This window comes from Ursus arctos, unplaced genomic scaffold, assembly GCF_023065955.2.
Source record: "Ursus arctos isolate Adak ecotype North America unplaced genomic scaffold, UrsArc2.0 scaffold_31, whole genome shotgun sequence".
Lineage (NCBI taxonomy): Eukaryota > Metazoa > Chordata > Mammalia > Carnivora > Ursidae > Ursus > Ursus arctos.
In genome coordinates, this window is record NW_026622997.1 from 30,158,738 (window position 1) to 30,176,995 (window position 18,258).

Genomic DNA, 18,258 nt, shown 5'->3' on the forward strand with positions numbered 1-18,258 from the left:
ATAGGAAGGGAGGGTATGGATGGTAGAGGTATTGAGGAGGTGGAATTAACAGGACCTTACAATCAAATGTGGAAGAATCAAGAAGAGAGGGTATTATGGATGATTCTGAGGTTTTGAGCCTGGGAAAATATTATGCAACTAACAAATAGGGGATTGAGGAAGGACACATTTGAAGGAAGATGTTAAGTTCAGTTTTGAATATGTTAAGTTTGAGGCGTTTCAGGTACTAGGAGGTAAAGATACTCATAAACACTTAGAAATGTGTGTCTAGTGTTCAAGAGAGAGAGATTAGAAATGCAGATTCATGGATCATCCAAGTTGAGTTGATGGGTAACATAAAAGATTAATCATTGGTGAGGGAAAAACTAGACAGATTGAGGAAGTCAAGAATACAACCTATATTTAGAAGCACGAGGGTAAAGAAACATAGGAAAATAATCAGGATAATGCAGTGCCATTGAAGCCGAGGCTGACTGTGACGGAACCCCAAAATAACTGTTGTTTAAACAAGATACAAGTCCAGAAGTAAGGAGTTCAGGGCTAGCATAGCCGTTCATGATGATCAAGGAACCAGTCTCTTTCTGCCATCTCATGGTTCAAGATGACTGTTCAAGTTCACGCTGTCAGCACAGGAAGAAGAAAGGGGAGAAAGGAGGGCACGTTAAAGATAGTTTTCAAAATATTGCTTTCACGTATAACCTATTGGCCAGAATTTGGTCATGTGACTATACCTAACTACAAAGAAGCTGAGAAGTGTAGTCCAAATGTAGGTGACTGTGAGCCAATCTAAAAAAAATCCTATGACCAAGAAGAAGGGGAGAGTGGGTCCCGGGGATAACCGGTAAACTGTGTCAGATGATACAGAAAGCGCTAGACAAAGGAAGACTAGAAGAAGGGGTCAGCAGTTAGAAGGCCACTGATAAATTCGAGACTGGGGAGAGACTTCTCTGAGGTAGGTGGGAAGAGATTAAGTTATCCCCAGGTTTTGACACGGCACTGAGAGTAGTTAAGAGGTTTGTCTGATCTGAGTCTTCTCAGGAAATTGGTGTGATTATATCCGAGAGTACAGGCGCTGTGGGAAAGATGACAGTCTGAAAAGGGTGGGAGAAATGAGGAATCCATCTACGGTGATAGCGCAGTTGTCAAGAGATGAGTAAAAGGGTGGCTGGGCCTGGTGGTCCACTTGGATTCTTGCTCTCCCACGTATTGGCTGGTGACTGTAACCTCTTTAAGCCTGACTTTCTACATGTAAAGTAGGGATACATATTCTTATCTCATGGTTGTTGTGAATAATAAAAAAAAAAAAATGCTTAACAGGGTGTCCAGCGTAGAATAAGTAGTACCAAACACAGTGTAGCTGTTGGAAGCCAGCTGGGTTAAGTAAACTGGTAGAGGACTCAGTCAGTTGTTTCGTGAGTAGTCAGCGGGACTCAACATTCCAGCAACTGGAGAAGAGAGCAAATGGCTGTGAATACCCAGTGTTGGAACTGGCAGAAGATCAAGGGAAACAGAGATGTCAAGTGTGCTATTAAATTTGGCACGGTTAAGTGTCATGGCTGGTAGGAAAGTGATCCAAGCAGAGCTGGTATACAGAATGGGGAAATTTGGGGGGCCAGAGGTCCAACAACAGGGAGTGAACAGATTCTCCAAGAGGAGTTTAAGGAAATGGGGGAGCTGTAAGGTAGTCAGGACCAAGTCAAGGTAGAACAGTCCTGAGTCCCAAAGCTGGGCTATACCTGTGGGAGCTGCAGTGGGTGGAGATGGGTCCTAACCTGAAGATTCTCCCCCGTGCTGCTACACGTCACCCCGTACTAAACTTGCAAGACTACTGGACCTTCCCCGCCAGTGGAGTTTTATTCTGTCTAGTTTGCAGAACCACTTAGGAGAAACCAGGCTCCTTTTGCAGAGTCGGGAGAAAGGAAACCAGCCTCTGTGTGCAGTGTTAGCATGAAGAGCAGTTCGGAAATGGTTGTAAATGAAGAATGATGATAATGATAGCAGCTACCGTTTAATGAATGCTTCTCAGGGGCGGCCATGTGCTGAGTCCATCTACGCTGATTAGGTCATTGTGTATCTCATGACAAATCTTCCGGGTGGGGGCTATTTTTATCGCCGTGTAGTAGATGAGGAAGAAGTTTGGTGTTAGAGCTGGGTCTTAAGCCCTAGTCTGGCTGAATCCAAAGCCTGTTTAGCCATGAGGTTAAACCATTTTTATCCAGGGCCCTGCTACTCTTCATGTTCTTAACACCCTAGAACTGGAAGATTCATCTATCTAATCAGAGTCAAATCATACTAAATCTCAAAGCCCTAGAGAATGCATCCCAGCCTTTCCTTTTTATTTTTTATTTTTTAAAGACCCAGAAAGAAAAAAAAATCACAGGGCTGGGACTGTAACTTGGGCCTCCTGAATTCCAGTCCAGGTCTCTTTCTGTTTCTCTGGTTGCCATGGACCAGAGAATGGACTCTGGGTCTACTAGTCTTATCAGATCACAATCGCCAGCAAGTGTCTGCATAACCTAGTCAGCACCTTCCTTCTGAGGAGAACGTGGTGACTCTCCACAAGTGGCCATGTCCTGGACACACAGTTTCTGGTGCTCACTGCAGTGACCGGGCAATTGGAGGGTTCCAGTACTAATGGAACAAAGAAAGCAGAACAGTCTGGGTAACTGGAGTAACCTTCTCTGGGTCGGAGGGTTGATTTGACTTACCAAGTTCTCACACAAGCCGCAATTTTTAGCCCTAATCTAAACAGACGGGGGGGGGGGTGACTGAAAATGTGTAAATGTTAAAATGTTATTATTCAGAAGCTCTTGAGATCCCCGTGGATCATCATCATCATTAAAATGCAGCACAGAAGACCTCTTGCTTCAGCAGCTCACAGGGTAAAGGGAAAATGAACACCCACAATGAATGAAGATTGAAAGTCGAGGGGCTGGAAATTAGCATGCTGGTGTGTGCTGCTCAGTCGAGCAGCTGGCCTTGATATACAGGGAGAGTAGGGAAGCAGCTGTCCCTGTGTCCTGGCCCCTTGTTTCTCTGCTACAAGGGCAGGTTGTGGGGACTGCTGAGGGCAGCGTGGGAGGAGGATTGGAAGCTGTGTTCTACGGTGGAAGCGCAGTGGTTCCCAGTCAGAGGGACAGCCTCAGGCCTGACGGTTCTCTTCTGCAGGTCCGAGAGTCCATGAGTGCCCAGGCACGAGGCTTGTGTCTCTGCTTTTTCTAATGTGTTTCCACTAAACTTTAAGCCTTCAGTGCCCAGCTCAGAAGCTACCTCTTCTGAGAATCCTTCTGGTTCAAAGTAATCACACTTTTCTTCCTGTTCACTGTGCATTTGGTTTGTATTTTTCTTAAAGCACCTATTAATTTTGGCCTTGAATTCTAGTCATTTCTGTATATGCTAGTTTCTTCTGATGGCTGGTAAGTCCATTGAGAAACTCAGTGTCTTCATCTCTTGGGTGCCCCTTGAAGGCAGACATCTTGCACATGCTTATGAGGGAATGCGTAGTCATAGCCACAGTCCTGGGGCCCATTTCTCACTTCGGCTTTCTCACGGTATTACTGTCTGGCCCTTCCTTCTGCTGTCGAGAGTTGTAAGGATAATGAAGTCAGTGGATGTTCGTACGCATCATGTACGCTGTCTTTGGTGGTCCTTTCGACAAACCTGTGAGCAGCAGATTAGTTGTTGGGCTTATCTGTGAGCGAAGTACGTTGTAATGGATCCTGTGTGGAGAACAATGGTAATTGTTAACATCTCTTGAGAGCTGGCATGTGTCAGGTGTGGTTCTAAATGCTTGACACGTATAATTTAATTCTCACAACAATCCTTTGAAGTCAGTACTATCATGATCCCAAAATTATAGATGAGAATTCTGGGCACAGAGGAGTTAAGTGATTTGCTCAAGATCTGGCTCGTAATCAGTACATTATATTGTTACCACCTTGTCCCTGAGAGGCCTAATATTATCCTGATTTTACAGAAGGAAGGGACCACTGAGTAGGTCTTTTCCTACCTGTTGATTTGCCAGGGTATCTAGCTTAGTCTTAGATACGGTTTTTTATGGGGAAGAGAACACTAGCTTGTTAAGATCCTGAGGATCTTTGATCTTGACAGGCTTTTCAAATACCAAGATGTCTTTCCTAGGGAATTGCCTGGGTGGGTCATGTAATCATAAGAGTTCCTTTCCATGAGTTCTTATACTCCATAAAGTATTGTTAGATTGTGTTTTCCCTCATGGGATTATGGCCTTCAGAAATTTTTCCTCTTCACATATTTTCCCCTCCATAAGTTTCCATTCTTTCTTTCTGCCTACTTCCTTCCCCCAGCATCTGTCTGGAATTGAGCTCTTGGCATCTGTCTCTCTTTCTTCATTGATGGCTAGTATGAATGGGTGGCTGTTAGACAGGGCCTTCATTGTCAGCTCCCACAGCAGCAGTCAGAACATTCTCTGTGGCTTGGGTTCCGAGGTCCACCCAGGCACTGCGAGCCAGGCTAACTCCTAGTTCTGGGCTCCGGTGTTTCTCTTTTGTTGTTGGACTCCCCTCCCTCCCTAAAATACTGAGAAATAAGGAGCCAGATGCTGACACAAAGGAATAGAAGCCCGTGTTTCCGTTACCAAAGTCCTCTTTTTGTATTCAGATGCAGTCAGAGGAACGTTGCACCTTGGGCCAGAATCTGTAGGAAATTGGCCATGTGGATATGGTCCGAGAGGTAGCAATTTTGACTCTCCCCGTCAGCCTCTCCTAGGAAGTGCTGTTGGTCTGAACCACCAGTAGAGGGTCATGTGTCATCCTCTCCGGCCCCACTGTGCAACGCTACAGGGCAGCTTTGTTCAGGCGGGCAGTTGTCATATGTGGAATTCATAGTCCTGAAGTCATGGCTTCCTGGGGCTGAGTTAAGCTGGATGGAACTCTTACGTACGCAGCATTTCTTCTTCCCTAGAGAAATGATTCCAGTTGTTCAGTGCTTGTTCAGTGCTCTGGACCTGACCTTTGGGGTATAGAGTTTGTGAGTTAGGGGTGTCAAAGTCCTGAAGCAGTCAAGTGTAGAGGAAGGAGATGCCAAAGTTCATACTTCTGGACTCCTGTGGATAAGTAATCAGAGCCATAAAGAGGAGCTAATTGGCTGCCCCCTTGCAGCCTCAGCAGGCTTGCCAAAAGCTGAACAGGCTGTGGAGACTGAACCATTCTTCTCGAGAGAGTGGGGTGAATGGAACCATGTCCCTGCTCAGGCTTCAGGCTGGTGGGTGCAATATGAGAACTGGTTGTTGGGATCCTTCCTTAAAGGCTGTCTTGGAAGAGCCAGCATTGTGGGACTTTGGCATTGTGCATGGGGCGGTGAAGACTGTTTTAGTGCATCGTGTTTATGAAGTGCACCCCTCCTCACCTGATGACCGTATTCAGTTGTGGAACTAAGCTCCCAGGAACCTTGGGCTGCAGGCACACTGGTGAGGGAGGGTGGGTGCTGTGTAGGCAGTAGCAGGAGAAGTACCCGGGCAGGGATCTGCAGCACCCCCTGAGAGGGAGAAGTTTGCCATCATTGTATGGTGGAGACTTGGATTCTCATCACCTTTGTAACATAAAAGGGATTTTTAAAGACTGTGCAGTCCATGCTACTTATTTTAGATAGTGAAGCCCAGCAGGATGAGATCAGTGCCAAGGCCACACAGCTAGAGAGCAGCACAGCCAGGACCAGAGCCAGGTGTTCAGAAAAGCCTAGGTTAAAGTCTTCTCCCCACCACCTTGGACAAACCACTAAAGGCCCGAGGCCCTTAGATTCCTCACCTGTAAAAATAATTGAACTTGATCCTTTGGGTTCTAAGATTCTCTGAACTCATGAACAGTACTTGGGAGCTTTGGGCAGATGAGGGAATCCTTTGGTATCTATAGCGTTGATTCCACTTACAGAGAAAACAACATTGAATATTAGCTTAGGAATGTGAGCTGGTACTGGGCAGAGTGGTTAATCTACCCTGCTGATGAAGGTGAAAATCTCTAATGGGTCTGAGTTCATGCAGGGCGAGCCCCTTGGGTGTCCCCGTGTGATACTGATGGTGGACTCTGAATTGGTCAGTTATTTATGCTGCTCCAGGGCAGAGGTATTTGCTATCTTGCGTGAGTATACAGTAGTAGTTGGCCTCACGAGCTAGGAGTGTCAGATTTCTGGGCTGTTGAGGAGGTCTTGAGAGAACTGCAAATGTCTCTTGGCATTGACAAATTAGACCATTTTGTTTTCAGTGGATCAACTGAGGTTAAACTTAAACAAATAGGAGCAGCTGGGAGGCTTTGGAAGGAGTGAGATGTGCACATTCTAAAAAAAAAAAAAAAAAAAAAGTGCTCCCTGAGGAAGGAAGGATGAGGCGTGGAACCCTGAACAGCCCCCCTGTGAGGAAGGAAGCGGTTATTTCTCTGCTGTTTTGTTTTGCACGTTCAGTTAAAGAATTCCAGAAGTTGCAGGTTGTGGATCATGACCTCCATTTTTTTCCCCCTCTGTTGCTGCTTGCCAGAGGAAGGGAGGGCGAGTGGCTCTAAATAACACTTTGGCCTTTATGGAAATGTATCAGATGTTCCAGGAGTGAGTCTCGCCTGCTCGCTGGCTCGCTTTCTCTCTCTCTTTCTCACTTTTACTCCGTGTTTGCTCTCTGTCTCCTTACTCCTGTCCTTTCTGTAGGTATAGTTAGCACTTCTCGCCTTATATAGCAAGGTCTGGTCGTTAACGTTAACAGAAACCTAACAACAGGGAAGGCTGCCAGATAGCATTAATCAGGCCAGTGTTTGGAATTTCATAAATGCTCTGACTTTGGGTACAAATTGAACATTAAGAACAATACGAAACTGTTTTCTTCCTTCCTCTCTCTTCTTCTCTCCCTCTACCCTCTCTCCAGCCCATCCAGCTTTTCTCTCTTTCCCTGTTGTTGAATTCCTCAGCCCTGCCGTTCGCTCGCTACATTGGAACTTTGTTGATTTTTGCCACGTTTAATTTTTTATTTCTCTGTCTCTCCGTCCACTCCAAGACCACAGGCGGAGCAACAGCAGCCGGAGCCAGGACTCTGCGGAGGGGCAAGACGGACAGGTCCCAGAGCAGTTCTCAGGTCTCCTCCACGGCTCCTCCCCGGTGTGTGAGGTGGGGCAGGACCCTTTCCAGCTGCTCTCTGCCACTGGCCAGAGCCATCCAGAAGGGTCCCCCACACGGGGCGCCTGTCACGAGGCCAGCATGCAGCTGGAGGAGACGGGTGTGCACGCTCCTGGAGCCTCCCCGCCCCGTGTCCTGGACCAGAGTAAGAGAGTGGGTTACCCGGCTGGCCTGCCCACCACCAACAGCCAATCGCACCCCGAAACTTTGACTCACACAGCATCTCAACACCCTGGTGGTGCCGAGGAAGAAAGAGACCGGAGTGGGGCTAGGAGCCGAGCCCCTCCCACCAGCAAACCCAAAGCTGAACTCAAACTCAGCCGCAGCTTGTCCAAGTCTGACTCTGATCTCCTGACCTGTTCACCCACGGAGAACGCTACAATGGGGAGCCGGAGCGAGTCCTTGTCCAACTGCAGCATCGGGAAGAAGAGGCTGGAGAAGTCGCCCTCCTTTGCCTCGGAGTGGGATGAGGTAAGGCCACGTGATGTCAGAGGGAGCTGGGCTGGCCACAGCCCACCACAGCTCCCCTGTGTGCCGACTCCCGGGACCAGGACATGTGGGCCAGCGTTGCCCTGGCTCCTTTGCACTGTGACCAGAATGTTTCTGACAGCCGTGACGAGACAAGCCCCAAATTGCCAGGCAGGGGATCTTATTGCCCAAATGGCAAAGGATAGGTCCATTCATGGTTAAGCTGGAGGGTGGCGGCCCCAAGCAGACAGGTCTGAGGGAGAGGCAATTCCTAGAAATGACATGCTGTTTGAAAATATTTGGATCCCATTAGCCACCATCCAGGGAGTCATCTAACCCTGAAGAAAACTTTGTATGAGTCTTCAGGAGGAAGAGGAAAGACCTGGGGTCAGCTAGGAGGGGGTAAGAGGGGTGGGCTTTGGGAGACGCTGCTGAAAGGGGATCAGAAGGGGGCTTTTCTAGTCTCTGCTCCTCCGTGATGATTCCTACTGCATTCCCCTGGAAGACCAAACGCCTCTCCCCGCAGAAGCATTCTGCCCGTCCCACATTCCCGGGTTGATGAGGCAGAGGGCTAGGTGGTTGGAAAAACAGAGATTAGAGAGGAGAAAACGTTTGGAGTCTGAGGCCCAGGTTAACTTTCATAACCACTGTTCTAGAATAGTTAAGAAATATGTACCCGGATATTTTTCAGTGACTGTGACATGTCTTACTGGGCACAAGAATGTGTTTCTCAAAGATTGGTAAACACCCAGAGAATGTTAGCGTGCTACTCTTGCAGGCTTCTTGTTGAGAGGGAGCTGCCTTTGAAGGGGCCTGGGTCTGTCTCCCAGGAACATTTTCAAGAGATGAATTTAGCTCGCGAAGAGGAGGGGAGCAGTGCAGCTGACGCGTCCGTTTGAGCAATCTGTAGACTAAATGCCCTACCCAGATCTATTCAGGTTGCAGCTGCGAAGTTATACAAACCAAAGTGAGTCCCATTCCCGGCGTGGGAACAGGGTGGGGGCAATTCCTACAGCGCTCTATCTCCGGATAAGATGAGGTTGGGGACTCTGCATAGTCGAGGACTGAGGAGTCCTGCGCAACAGAAGTTTTCACTGCTTCAGAAACCAGGATTGCGTGAGCCCGGACTAGACGCTAGACCGCTTAGAGGAAAATCAGTTTGAGTGACAGAGCTCTCGGCCCGTGGGAGATTACACACTAGAGTCTGCGTGTAGCACACTAGAACGTGTGCTCTGCCTTTGTTTTTCAAAACAGAGTTTCACTCGTTTACAGTCAAGGACAGGATAAGGCAGTTTACAAGTAAGAGAAGTGCAGTGTGCCCTGAAGTCGGAGGAAGGGCCGATGGAGAAAAACATCGGTGGGGGTGGGGAGGGTGGAGACAAGAGGGTGGGAGGGGGCTTTAGGAAAGATCCCACAGATGCAGAACTTGACGTGGAATTAAAGAAGCAGGTGTTTTGGGGAAAACCAGATTGAAGCTAGGGGAATGAGGAAAGGGCACTGGTGGAGAGAATAGTGTGAGTGAAGGTATGGAGCTGGGAAAGCTTAGGTCCTTTGGTTTCTATAGAGAGTGGGGTTTGTATAGGGGAGCATAAGGAATAAGGGTAGGGGGGCACCTGGCTGGCTTAGTCGGTGGAGCGTGTGACTCTTGATCTCAGGGTTTTAAGCTCAAGCTCCAGGTTGGGTGTAAAGATTACTTAAAAAATAAGATCTTAATAAGAAATAAGGATAGAGAGTGAGAGGAGACTGAACATGAGGCTGAGAAGTGAATATTTGGTTTGATATCAAGGCAGTATCTCAGAATCCTTCAAATGTGCTGGAAGACAGCTTTTCCAGTCAAATGAATTACCTCTTCTTGTTGGCTCCATCTCCTGAGCATACCTTTCACCCAAGAGGTCAGTAGCACTGGGTGATTCGCCACAGGATTTCCATGCTCTGTTAACACGCAGCCTTGCCAGGCAGTCTTATGGGCTCCACCGTTTCCTCCTGGAGAAAAAACATGAAATCACTGAAGCACGGCCCAGCTTAATTGAAGTTCGCGGTTCGAGCGAACACGCTAGTTGTCCCTTGGCACCTTAGCGACAGGAGGTTCATATGCGCACATTCCCTTTGCAGGTAGAGCTCGCAGGGGGTACAGTGAATCCAGGGACTGTTTGAGGTCTGGGTGTCCTGGACCAGTCTGTAATGTGACTGAAGGACCAAAAGCACTGTTACGCTTTAAATTTGAAAACCTAATAAGGCAACCGAGGTCTTATTGGAAAGAATTCAGAAGATTGAGATTTGCTCATATCGAGAATATTAACAGGGCCCTTTCATGCGTAATCCTTCATCATTGTTTTTGAGTCATATTATACTTGGTTTTTGTGGCTATCTCTGTCGAAAGAGAAACTTCAGAAGTGTTTCCCCCAGTGGTCGGCCCTAGACCCAGGCCTTTGGCAGACTTTCCTAGAACAGGTCATTAGTTAATGGCTGCTCCCCACCCTACCCCTAACCAGTGCTGAAGGCTGCTTTGCGGTATCTTGTGCTTGATTTCTTTTCTTTGTCACCACTAGATCCCCAGGAGTTTGGGGAAAGCTGCTGTGAAGGAGCTTGGCTTCTCACTTGGGGCCCGGGCAGCTATGGTCCCAGCACAGATGGAGTTGCGGGCAAGTCTGCCAGGCCGCTCCTAGAAGGCAGTGCAGGGTAATACACGGGGCTCAGGCTCCAGAGTCAGCAGATCCAGCTCTGAACCTCAGCTCCACCATCAACCCCTCCTTGTCGCATGAGTGGCCTCAGGAAGCCTCACCGTCATTACTGGTATTTGTGAGACAGGCAGTCAAGTCTGTGTTTCAGAAGCATATTTTACCAGTTAGACATGTATTTAAGTGCCTAGCCAAGTTCTTACTATGCATACAGTATTGAGTAAATGATAGCTATTCCTATTATTATTGTGCCTGGAGCTTTGGAGAATGGGAACTGAGGCGCAGAGCATCCTCAGAACTTAAGAAAGGCAGAACTTTTGGGGGCTTGTCTGGTGCTAGTGAGGTGACAGGGACACAGTGGAGTTTAAGCCCCTCACCTGGTGACATCCTGCGTGACTCTGGCCCACCCCAGGGACAGAAGAGCCTGCCCAGCCTGGGGAAGTAGGGCAGTTAGCCCCCCATTGTTCTTTGAGAAATTAAAGAGCTTTCCTGCTAACTCCCGTAGAGGAGAGAAGTTGGAAAGGAATCTGCAGCCCTCTCTACTGTTTATTTTTCCAATGTCTTCTTCTGTATCATGGCCGCCAGAGGCTACTTGACGGGCTGCTTGCTGGGGCTGATGTTCTGTAGCTGAGGGACCTGCACAGCTGGTAGATTGGGGGTCACTTCATCCAAATACAGACCGCTCCTTACAGGTGCTTCATGCAGCCCTCTTTGATTACCCAGAACGAGAGGACTTTGAAAAGTTAGCCTGGTTAAAGTGAACTTCTGAAATGAGCTTAAGACACTAGCATTCTCCCTAGTTTCCATTAGATTTTTAGGAACAAAAAATAATAGAGTTTGCTTTGAAAAGAGCTCCACCTAAGAGGAGATCAAAATCCGAGCTTCAGTAGATACTTTCTCTGTTCACCAGTCAAAAATCAAAGCACTCCTTGTTATCTTGATGATGCCTAACAGAATAGGGGCATAGTAGAAGGTAAACGGGAAAGCTGTCCATCAATACAACTTTAAAAATATATAGATTAGAAATGAGAAAATCACCTACGTCTCTCTATAGGTTAACCTCTGTTCACATTTGACGTGTATCCAAATTTGGGGTCTTAGTGTATTTACCGATTTATAATTTATGTGTCTTACCTGATTACTGCATTTTGTGGGTATCTAACCGTGGCATCATCCATAAGACCCGGATTCAGACCTGAATTGTGAAAGGCACAGTATCCTGTTGCGTGGCTGTGTCGGGGGCTAGTTTGTTTGTTGTCTGAGCTGTCCTCCAGGTACAAGATGTGGGACACCTTGCAGGGCATGTTCCGTCTGCCTTCGGGCATGTTCCCTACCCCTCTCTACCTGCCTGTGTGCCCCAGAAGGTGCATCTGTGTGGCCTGCATCACAAGGTCAGAGGAATCCTGGGTTGGCTGTGTCCCCCCTCCTAAAAACCAGCTCTCCTATGAGGGACCTTTCCCTAAAGCTGCTGTCTCTGGGTTCTGGTAATCAGTCCCTCCCCTTGACACTTCCAGCCTGGGGCTCCTGGCTGTGACTCACTCGCCTCCCTTGTTGCGTTCTCTGTACCCTCTCCAAATCCGTATAAATAATCCCCTTATTAAGCTCGTTTGCCCAGTTTGTATGTGCCATCTTTTTCCTGAGGGGACCCTGAGCCATACGGACATTTGTAGCACTGTTCCTATCCGAGATGGCTGTGTGCTGGACCAGTAAACACGGCTCATGCATGTAAATTGTAAATTAATCTTCATTTGCGGAGGAGCCAGAGGTGTGGATATTCAGGGTGCTGGGAAGCAGGAGAAATTCATCATCTGCCTTGAAGCCTCTCCCACCTCCGACTATAGGGAAGAAGCCTGTTCTCCTTTCCAGAGGTGGCCGTGTCGTCAGCGCCTCAGCTGTGTGCCCCAGAACCACCATCTCCTAGATGTACTTCCATGCTGTCTCTGCGCTGTATGGTGCACCCGCGAGTGCACACGGCGGCGGCAGCAATTAACGTCTGAAATAAATACCTCCTAAGAAGAACAAAAATAACCTTCTGGTCTGATTGTGGCTTGGATGTATGTCGTCTTTGGGGTCAGATAGGTCTCTCACTACCTGCCTTTGAATGGGATGGGATTGAAGTTTGTGAAATACAAAGCCGCAGGAGGCTGCTTGTCTACTTAGCATAAACATTTGAGTAATTTAAAACTTGGCTGAAGGCTTAAGTGATAAATTTGTGTTTTGTAATCAGCTTTCATAAATATTAAACAAGTGGGAAATGGGTGAAGAGCAGGGACGCGTGCTTTGTGTGCATTTGTATGAGCTGAGAATCGTTTCCGGCCAGGGATTTGGGGATTTGGGGCACTTCCCGGTTTCACCTGAAATGTTAGCTGAGGGGACCCTTGGCCCTCAGATCCCTCAGTGAGCAGTGAAGTGGCAGCGGCAGGGAGGGCGCCCTTCCAGGCCGAAGGGCCTGGTTCCAGCCACCCCACCCTTCCGGGCACAGCACGCTGTCCAGTTGGAGGCATGATGTCATCAAGAGAAAAGCTGATTGGTTCAACTCCACAGAGGCTTGGGTTGCTTTTAACCCTTAAGGGTTGGGGGTGCTAGAAAAGAATGGCCTGGATGTAAAATAAAAAGATTGGAGCTTGAGTTTGTGCTGACAATGGCTGAACTTTCCATACCACAGTCTGCAGTTTGCATTGTTCTTTAGGATGTAAACAAGCACGCTGTGTAGCCTTTCTGGCTGAGCATGGCCAGCCTACTCAGACAAGAATGTGATACTCCTACCTCTGGGGACAAATCGGAGCCTGGGGTGTCTGTTTAGTTGTTTCCCTGTATACACAGGAGTCCCAACTTTTGTCCTAGAACCTCGAAATTTCCCTTGGTTTTAAGTGGCCTGGTAAGATTGAGGGCTTTTTGTTTTGTTTTGTTTTTTAAAAAGAATCTTAGTTTTGAGGCAGCCCTGAGTAAACAGTTTTGCCTTTCGATCTGATCAATCCAAGTGATTTTGGTTAGCCCAGATTAAAAAAAGATACATACGGGCATTTCCATGGCCTTGATGCTAATAGAACCCCATACATAGCGTTATTGAATAAGCCAACGTTAGTCCTGGCTCTACAGTTAGTGAGGAGAGGACTGGTGTGCTTGACCCCTGCCACTCCCCACCAGACCGCCCTTGGTGACATCATGCCTCCAAGTGGACAGCGTGCCAGCAAGGGCAGGGCCTCTGGCACCCGGCCTGGAAGGGCGCCCTCCCTGCTGCTGCCACTTCACTTTGCATAGGGGATGGGGTGGGGGTTGGCTGTTATCTTTCCTGTCCGCATTTCCCTTCTTCCCTCTCCTCTCCAGCTTTCTTCCTGGCTGCTTTACTGCCTCTTCACTCCTCCTGCTTCTTCCTTTTCATTTCCTTTGCTCATTCCTCCCTGTTCCTCTATGCTCTTTCCTGGCTTTTTACTTCCTCTTAATTCTCTTCATTTACTTTTCCTTCTTTTCCTTCCTGGTGGCATCAAGGAGAGGCTTTTCTGATAGCCTTTACCCAGCCTTCTCCACCTGAAGGGTTTTTCTTTTCTTTTCTCTTTTTAACCCTCTCACCAGCGTTCACTCATTTTTATATTCTACAGAGCACTTTACTGCTCATGGTGTAGCTCACTTCCTCGCCCCCATGCCACCCATCCACACTGTCTGCCCCCTGTCTTTTCAGAAACGGCCTGGTTCCATTTAGCCCCATCAGCACAGCACCATCAAGGACCAGGAAGGGATTTTGTCGTATTTGTGAAATTGCCAGAAGATGAGAACTTCCCTTCTTGACTCATTTTTGTTTCCTTACATTTTGTTTTTTCAAACACCAGACCAAAAGCTTGGGTGACAGTGGATGTCGGTGAATATATGAGAAGAATTTGATCTTTAATGCTAGTGCGTACAGATGTCAAGAATCACAGGAACATTTTCTGGGACATTCTTTTTATATACTTTGCTTCTGGTTTTGTTTCTGTCTTCCTTCTTTTCTTCTAGTAATGGCATCAGTTGGATACAGACTGAGCGATTTTATATTATGTAGACAATAGTAGTTAGTCTTACATTATTCTAAGCGTCTATTCTAAGTGTTTGAGAATCAAGTAGAGGTATTTTCACAAAATCAACAATAATATAAGATTGAAGCATATTTTTAATAGAATTTTTCATTCATTCAACTAATTTGTTGAATACCTGCTAAGTTTGAGGTATTCTATTATTCCAGTAACTGGGAATGAGCAGTGAACAAAACAGACAAAATCCCCTCGCTCGTCGTGTAACTGACATTCTAAAAAGCTAGAGGGGAAGGAGAGAAGATAATAAGTAGAATCGTAGTATGCTAGTTGGTGATAAGAGTGCTAATGAGAAAAGTAAAGCTGAGAGGAGGGATGGAGTGTGGTGGGGGTGGGGTGGGGCTTTCAGGGAGGGGCCCTCGGAGAAGGAGGGGTGGGGTGGGGCGTGGCCTGAGCTGAGCCAGCAAGCCGCTTTCTGTTGATTAATTTCTCCCGTCAGACAAATTTGAAATTCCATTCTACACTTACATTGTCTTACAAATATATCTTATTACTTGACTTTTACTTTTAACTTCCTCTTTTTAGCCAGTATTGCCACCCGCTTCTTTCCTCATCTTGTTTTTTTCCCCCTTTTTTCTAGTAATTTGTGTTGGATGACTTTTTATACATATATGCGTACATGCATGTGTCCACATGTGCATATTTATGTACATGCATACATATATTTCTTAAGTTACTGAAGTAGAATGAAATCTGTATTTGCAAGAATTTCTCAAACTTGGGGGCGCCTGGCTGGCTTGGTCGGAAGAGCATACTACTCTCGATCTGGAGTCGTCGTGAGTTTGAGCCCCACGTGGGGTGTAGAGATGACTTAAATAAATAAAACTTAAAAAAAAAATCTCTCAAACTTGTTCACTGTCCTTGTTGTCATCCTGGGCAAGGATCAGTGAGTGGGTTGTGGTAGAACGGTTGGATTCTAGGTCATTGTCTTAGGAAATACATTTCGATGGATGCATCACATTCTCAAAGCAGAAATAAAATCTAAAAACCAGGATTATAAAGCAAGGCAAAGGAAATCCAAAATTATTTAGACCAAAAGATGCCAGGAACCTAAAAAGCAGAGATTCTGTGAGAGGAGGACAGATGATTAGGGATTCAGGGAGTCAGGGCAGGTGAGTGTGAGTATCAGCACCATCGTTTCGGAACTCAGAAATGGCACCGGTGCCTGGGAAGGCATCGTAACGGCTGATGGCCTGATGAATCTGAAATGCTTCCTCTTAGTAGTCAAGCCCACAGGTTCCAAACAGATCACTGCTGCCAGTTAGAGAAGGAGATGCTGGGAGCCTCAGATGTTCTCTGACCCAGGGTGGACTTAGGGAGGTCGCTGTAGAGGGAGCTTCTTAGACACCAGGTATGGAGGTCGTCTTTTTCTGCATACGTGCACACTTGTGTGTACGTGTAGGCTCTGTGTTATTTCAGATGGTGAATGACATTATCTCCGGTGTGTCTGCCTGGGGGTGGGGGACGTCTCGGTCAGCCATGCACAGGGACTATGGCTGCCGGGTTAGTGAATGCGTAGTGCATGCGGGCTTGTGTCTGCTTGGGGTCAAGATGCCAGGCATTGTGGTGCCTCTGGTCTATCTGTGCTGCTGCCCAGATGACATGCTGCTGGCTGCTTTAGCCCTCATGCCAGCCCTGTGAAGTGTAGCAGAACTGGCTGGCTTCAGTATATTCTCACAACACAACTATGGTTCTGTGTGTTTTTCCTCCATGAAATGAATCGGCCCCAGAGAAGTTTAATTTGTTGAGAGATAAGCCATGCGGTCAGAATGGCAGCTAAGTAATTACCTGGCCAGAAAGTGAGGGACGAGCTTTTTTATTCTAGAAGACTGGAGGAAAGCAGCTAATCTGGACCTCCCCACAACACAGAGCTCTTTTCTGGACCCCAGTGTTACGCCACCACCCTCAGAGATGTGCTCTGTGCTTTCAGCTCTGTGTTTTCGTGGATGGCTGCCCTGCCTGCCTAGGGTTCCTTTACTTTTCTTTGTCCCACTGTCTTCCCATGGATGTTCCCTTTTGATGCCTCCAGGTGAGTAGCCAGTGGATAAGAAGGATGCCTGTGGCCTGAAGATCGTGGGGAGGGCCGAGATGCTAAGCAGTCTCTCTCCGGCATCCTGCTCTGTCTTGCTCACGCGCTCTAATGACCCAGCCTCCGGCGCCACAGGGCCCACCTGTCCATAACTCAAGGCAGTGTGTTTATTTGTCTGGACAGGTGGAAAACTGCCTAAGCTCACTAGGGGCCTACAAATGACAATTTGTCTGGCAGTCTGTTCTTGCCTGTCCTGATTTAAACAGCCAGGAAGCCATCGTAAACTCAGTTGAAATGGTGTGGTTTGTGTAAATGTTCCCGTTCCTTTCCACCGTGGAGCTGGTCATTTTCAGCAGAGCCACCCCCACGAACCCATGGGAGGAGTGCCTTGTATGGGTTATGCAGTGGGCGTGCAGTCCTGGAGTGTGCTGTGGGGGAATAGCTTCCCTCACTGACACCCGGAAGGTGGACGACCCTGGAGAAGTATCTCCAGGGGCTGGCTGCGCCCTCTTTGCTGATCCAGAGGATAGGAGGGACCACCATGGAATTTCGGGTGTAGTGGCTGAGGAGAGTACTTCAGGGGTAGGAACTGCCAAAACCCAAGGTGTTGACCTGTGTTCTGGGAGGGAATAGTTGTCTTAAACAGCTTTCCTGTCTAACTTCATATAGGTGTTTAGGCAAAGCCAGCCCTGGAAACGGAATTTTGGTACACTGGGGATTTTTTTTAAAGTTATAATGCCCAGTATTGTATGGCTAAATTTTTTTTTTAAGATTTTATTTATTTATTTGACAGAGATAGAGACAGCCAGTGAGAGAGGGAACACAAGCAGGGGGAGTGGGAGAGGAAGAAGCAGGCTCATAGCAGAGGAGCCTGATGTGGGGCTCGATCCCAGAACGCCGGGATCACGCCCTGAGCTGAAGGCAGACGCTTAACCGCTGTGCCACCCAGGCGCCCCTGTATGGCTAAAATTTAAAAGTTACCAAAGAACATATAATTTTTTTAATGCCTCCCTCCATGACCTCCAGACACCCAGATCATCTCCTGAATTTTTTAGTATCCTTCTAGAAATATTTGTGCATTTATAAGCATTTTAGACATGTCAAGTTTTAAGACAAGTGGTGCCATATTCTACACACTGCTTTGAACCTTGCTTTTTTCATTTAATAATATATTTTTGAAAATCTTTCCAATTAAGTACATAAAGTGTTTACTTTTCTTTTTATATTTCATACGATTCCACAGTATGGATATACTTAACCATTTATTTTAAAGTTTTCCCTAGACGGATATTTTGGATGTTACTTAGTTTCTACTAATAATAAGTAGTACTGCAATGCATATCCTTATACAAAGGATATTTTAAGATACATTTCTTGAGGATAAACAGCTGTGGTAAAGGGTTTATGCATGTTAAATTTACTATCACACAACTCTAAAGAGAGCCTGTTTCTCGACACCCTACAAACCTGGGGGTCGTCGGCTTTTTCATCTCTTTTTGATTAACAGATTGGTAATGTTATCTTGGTATAGTTTTAAAGTGGGTGTCTTTTTTATTATGAGTGAGGTCGGCATCTTTTCCTATGTTGAAAAAACACTATTTTTCTTTTCTGGGTTCTGCTTGTTCCTTTGCTCTCTCTTTCTCCTTTTCTTTTCCTTTCTTTTCCTTTCTTTTCTTTTCTTAGTAAAATCAAATTTAGAGTAGAAGTAAGCTGAAGTGTTGTTTTCGCATTAATTTACAGTTACTTTTCAATTCCTCTTGTTTTGACCCAACTTATCACAGTACTATCTTACTTTTCCTCCCCAACTCCAGACAGAAATGTTGTCATGCATATAAAGGAAAGTGACTTGGGAGAGGGAACTCCTGAGAGAAAACATGAGTTTTTCATTTCA

The 18,258-nt window shown here is 46.9% G+C and overlaps 1 protein-coding gene across 6 annotated transcripts in view; it reads left to right on the forward strand.

The window, feature by feature from the left end:
- ANKS1A (ankyrin repeat and sterile alpha motif domain containing 1A) overlaps positions 1 to 18,258 on the forward strand; it is a 175,380-nt gene that overhangs the window by 99,541 nt on the left and 57,581 nt on the right. For all 6 annotated transcript variants that reach the window (XM_057304802.1, XM_057304803.1, XM_044378271.3 and 3 more), the window contains one exon: positions 7,010 to 7,599. In XM_057304802.1, coding sequence (XP_057160785.1) covers positions 7,010 to 7,599 — 590 coding nt within the window. The remainder of the gene's footprint in view (positions 1 to 7,009; positions 7,600 to 18,258) is intronic.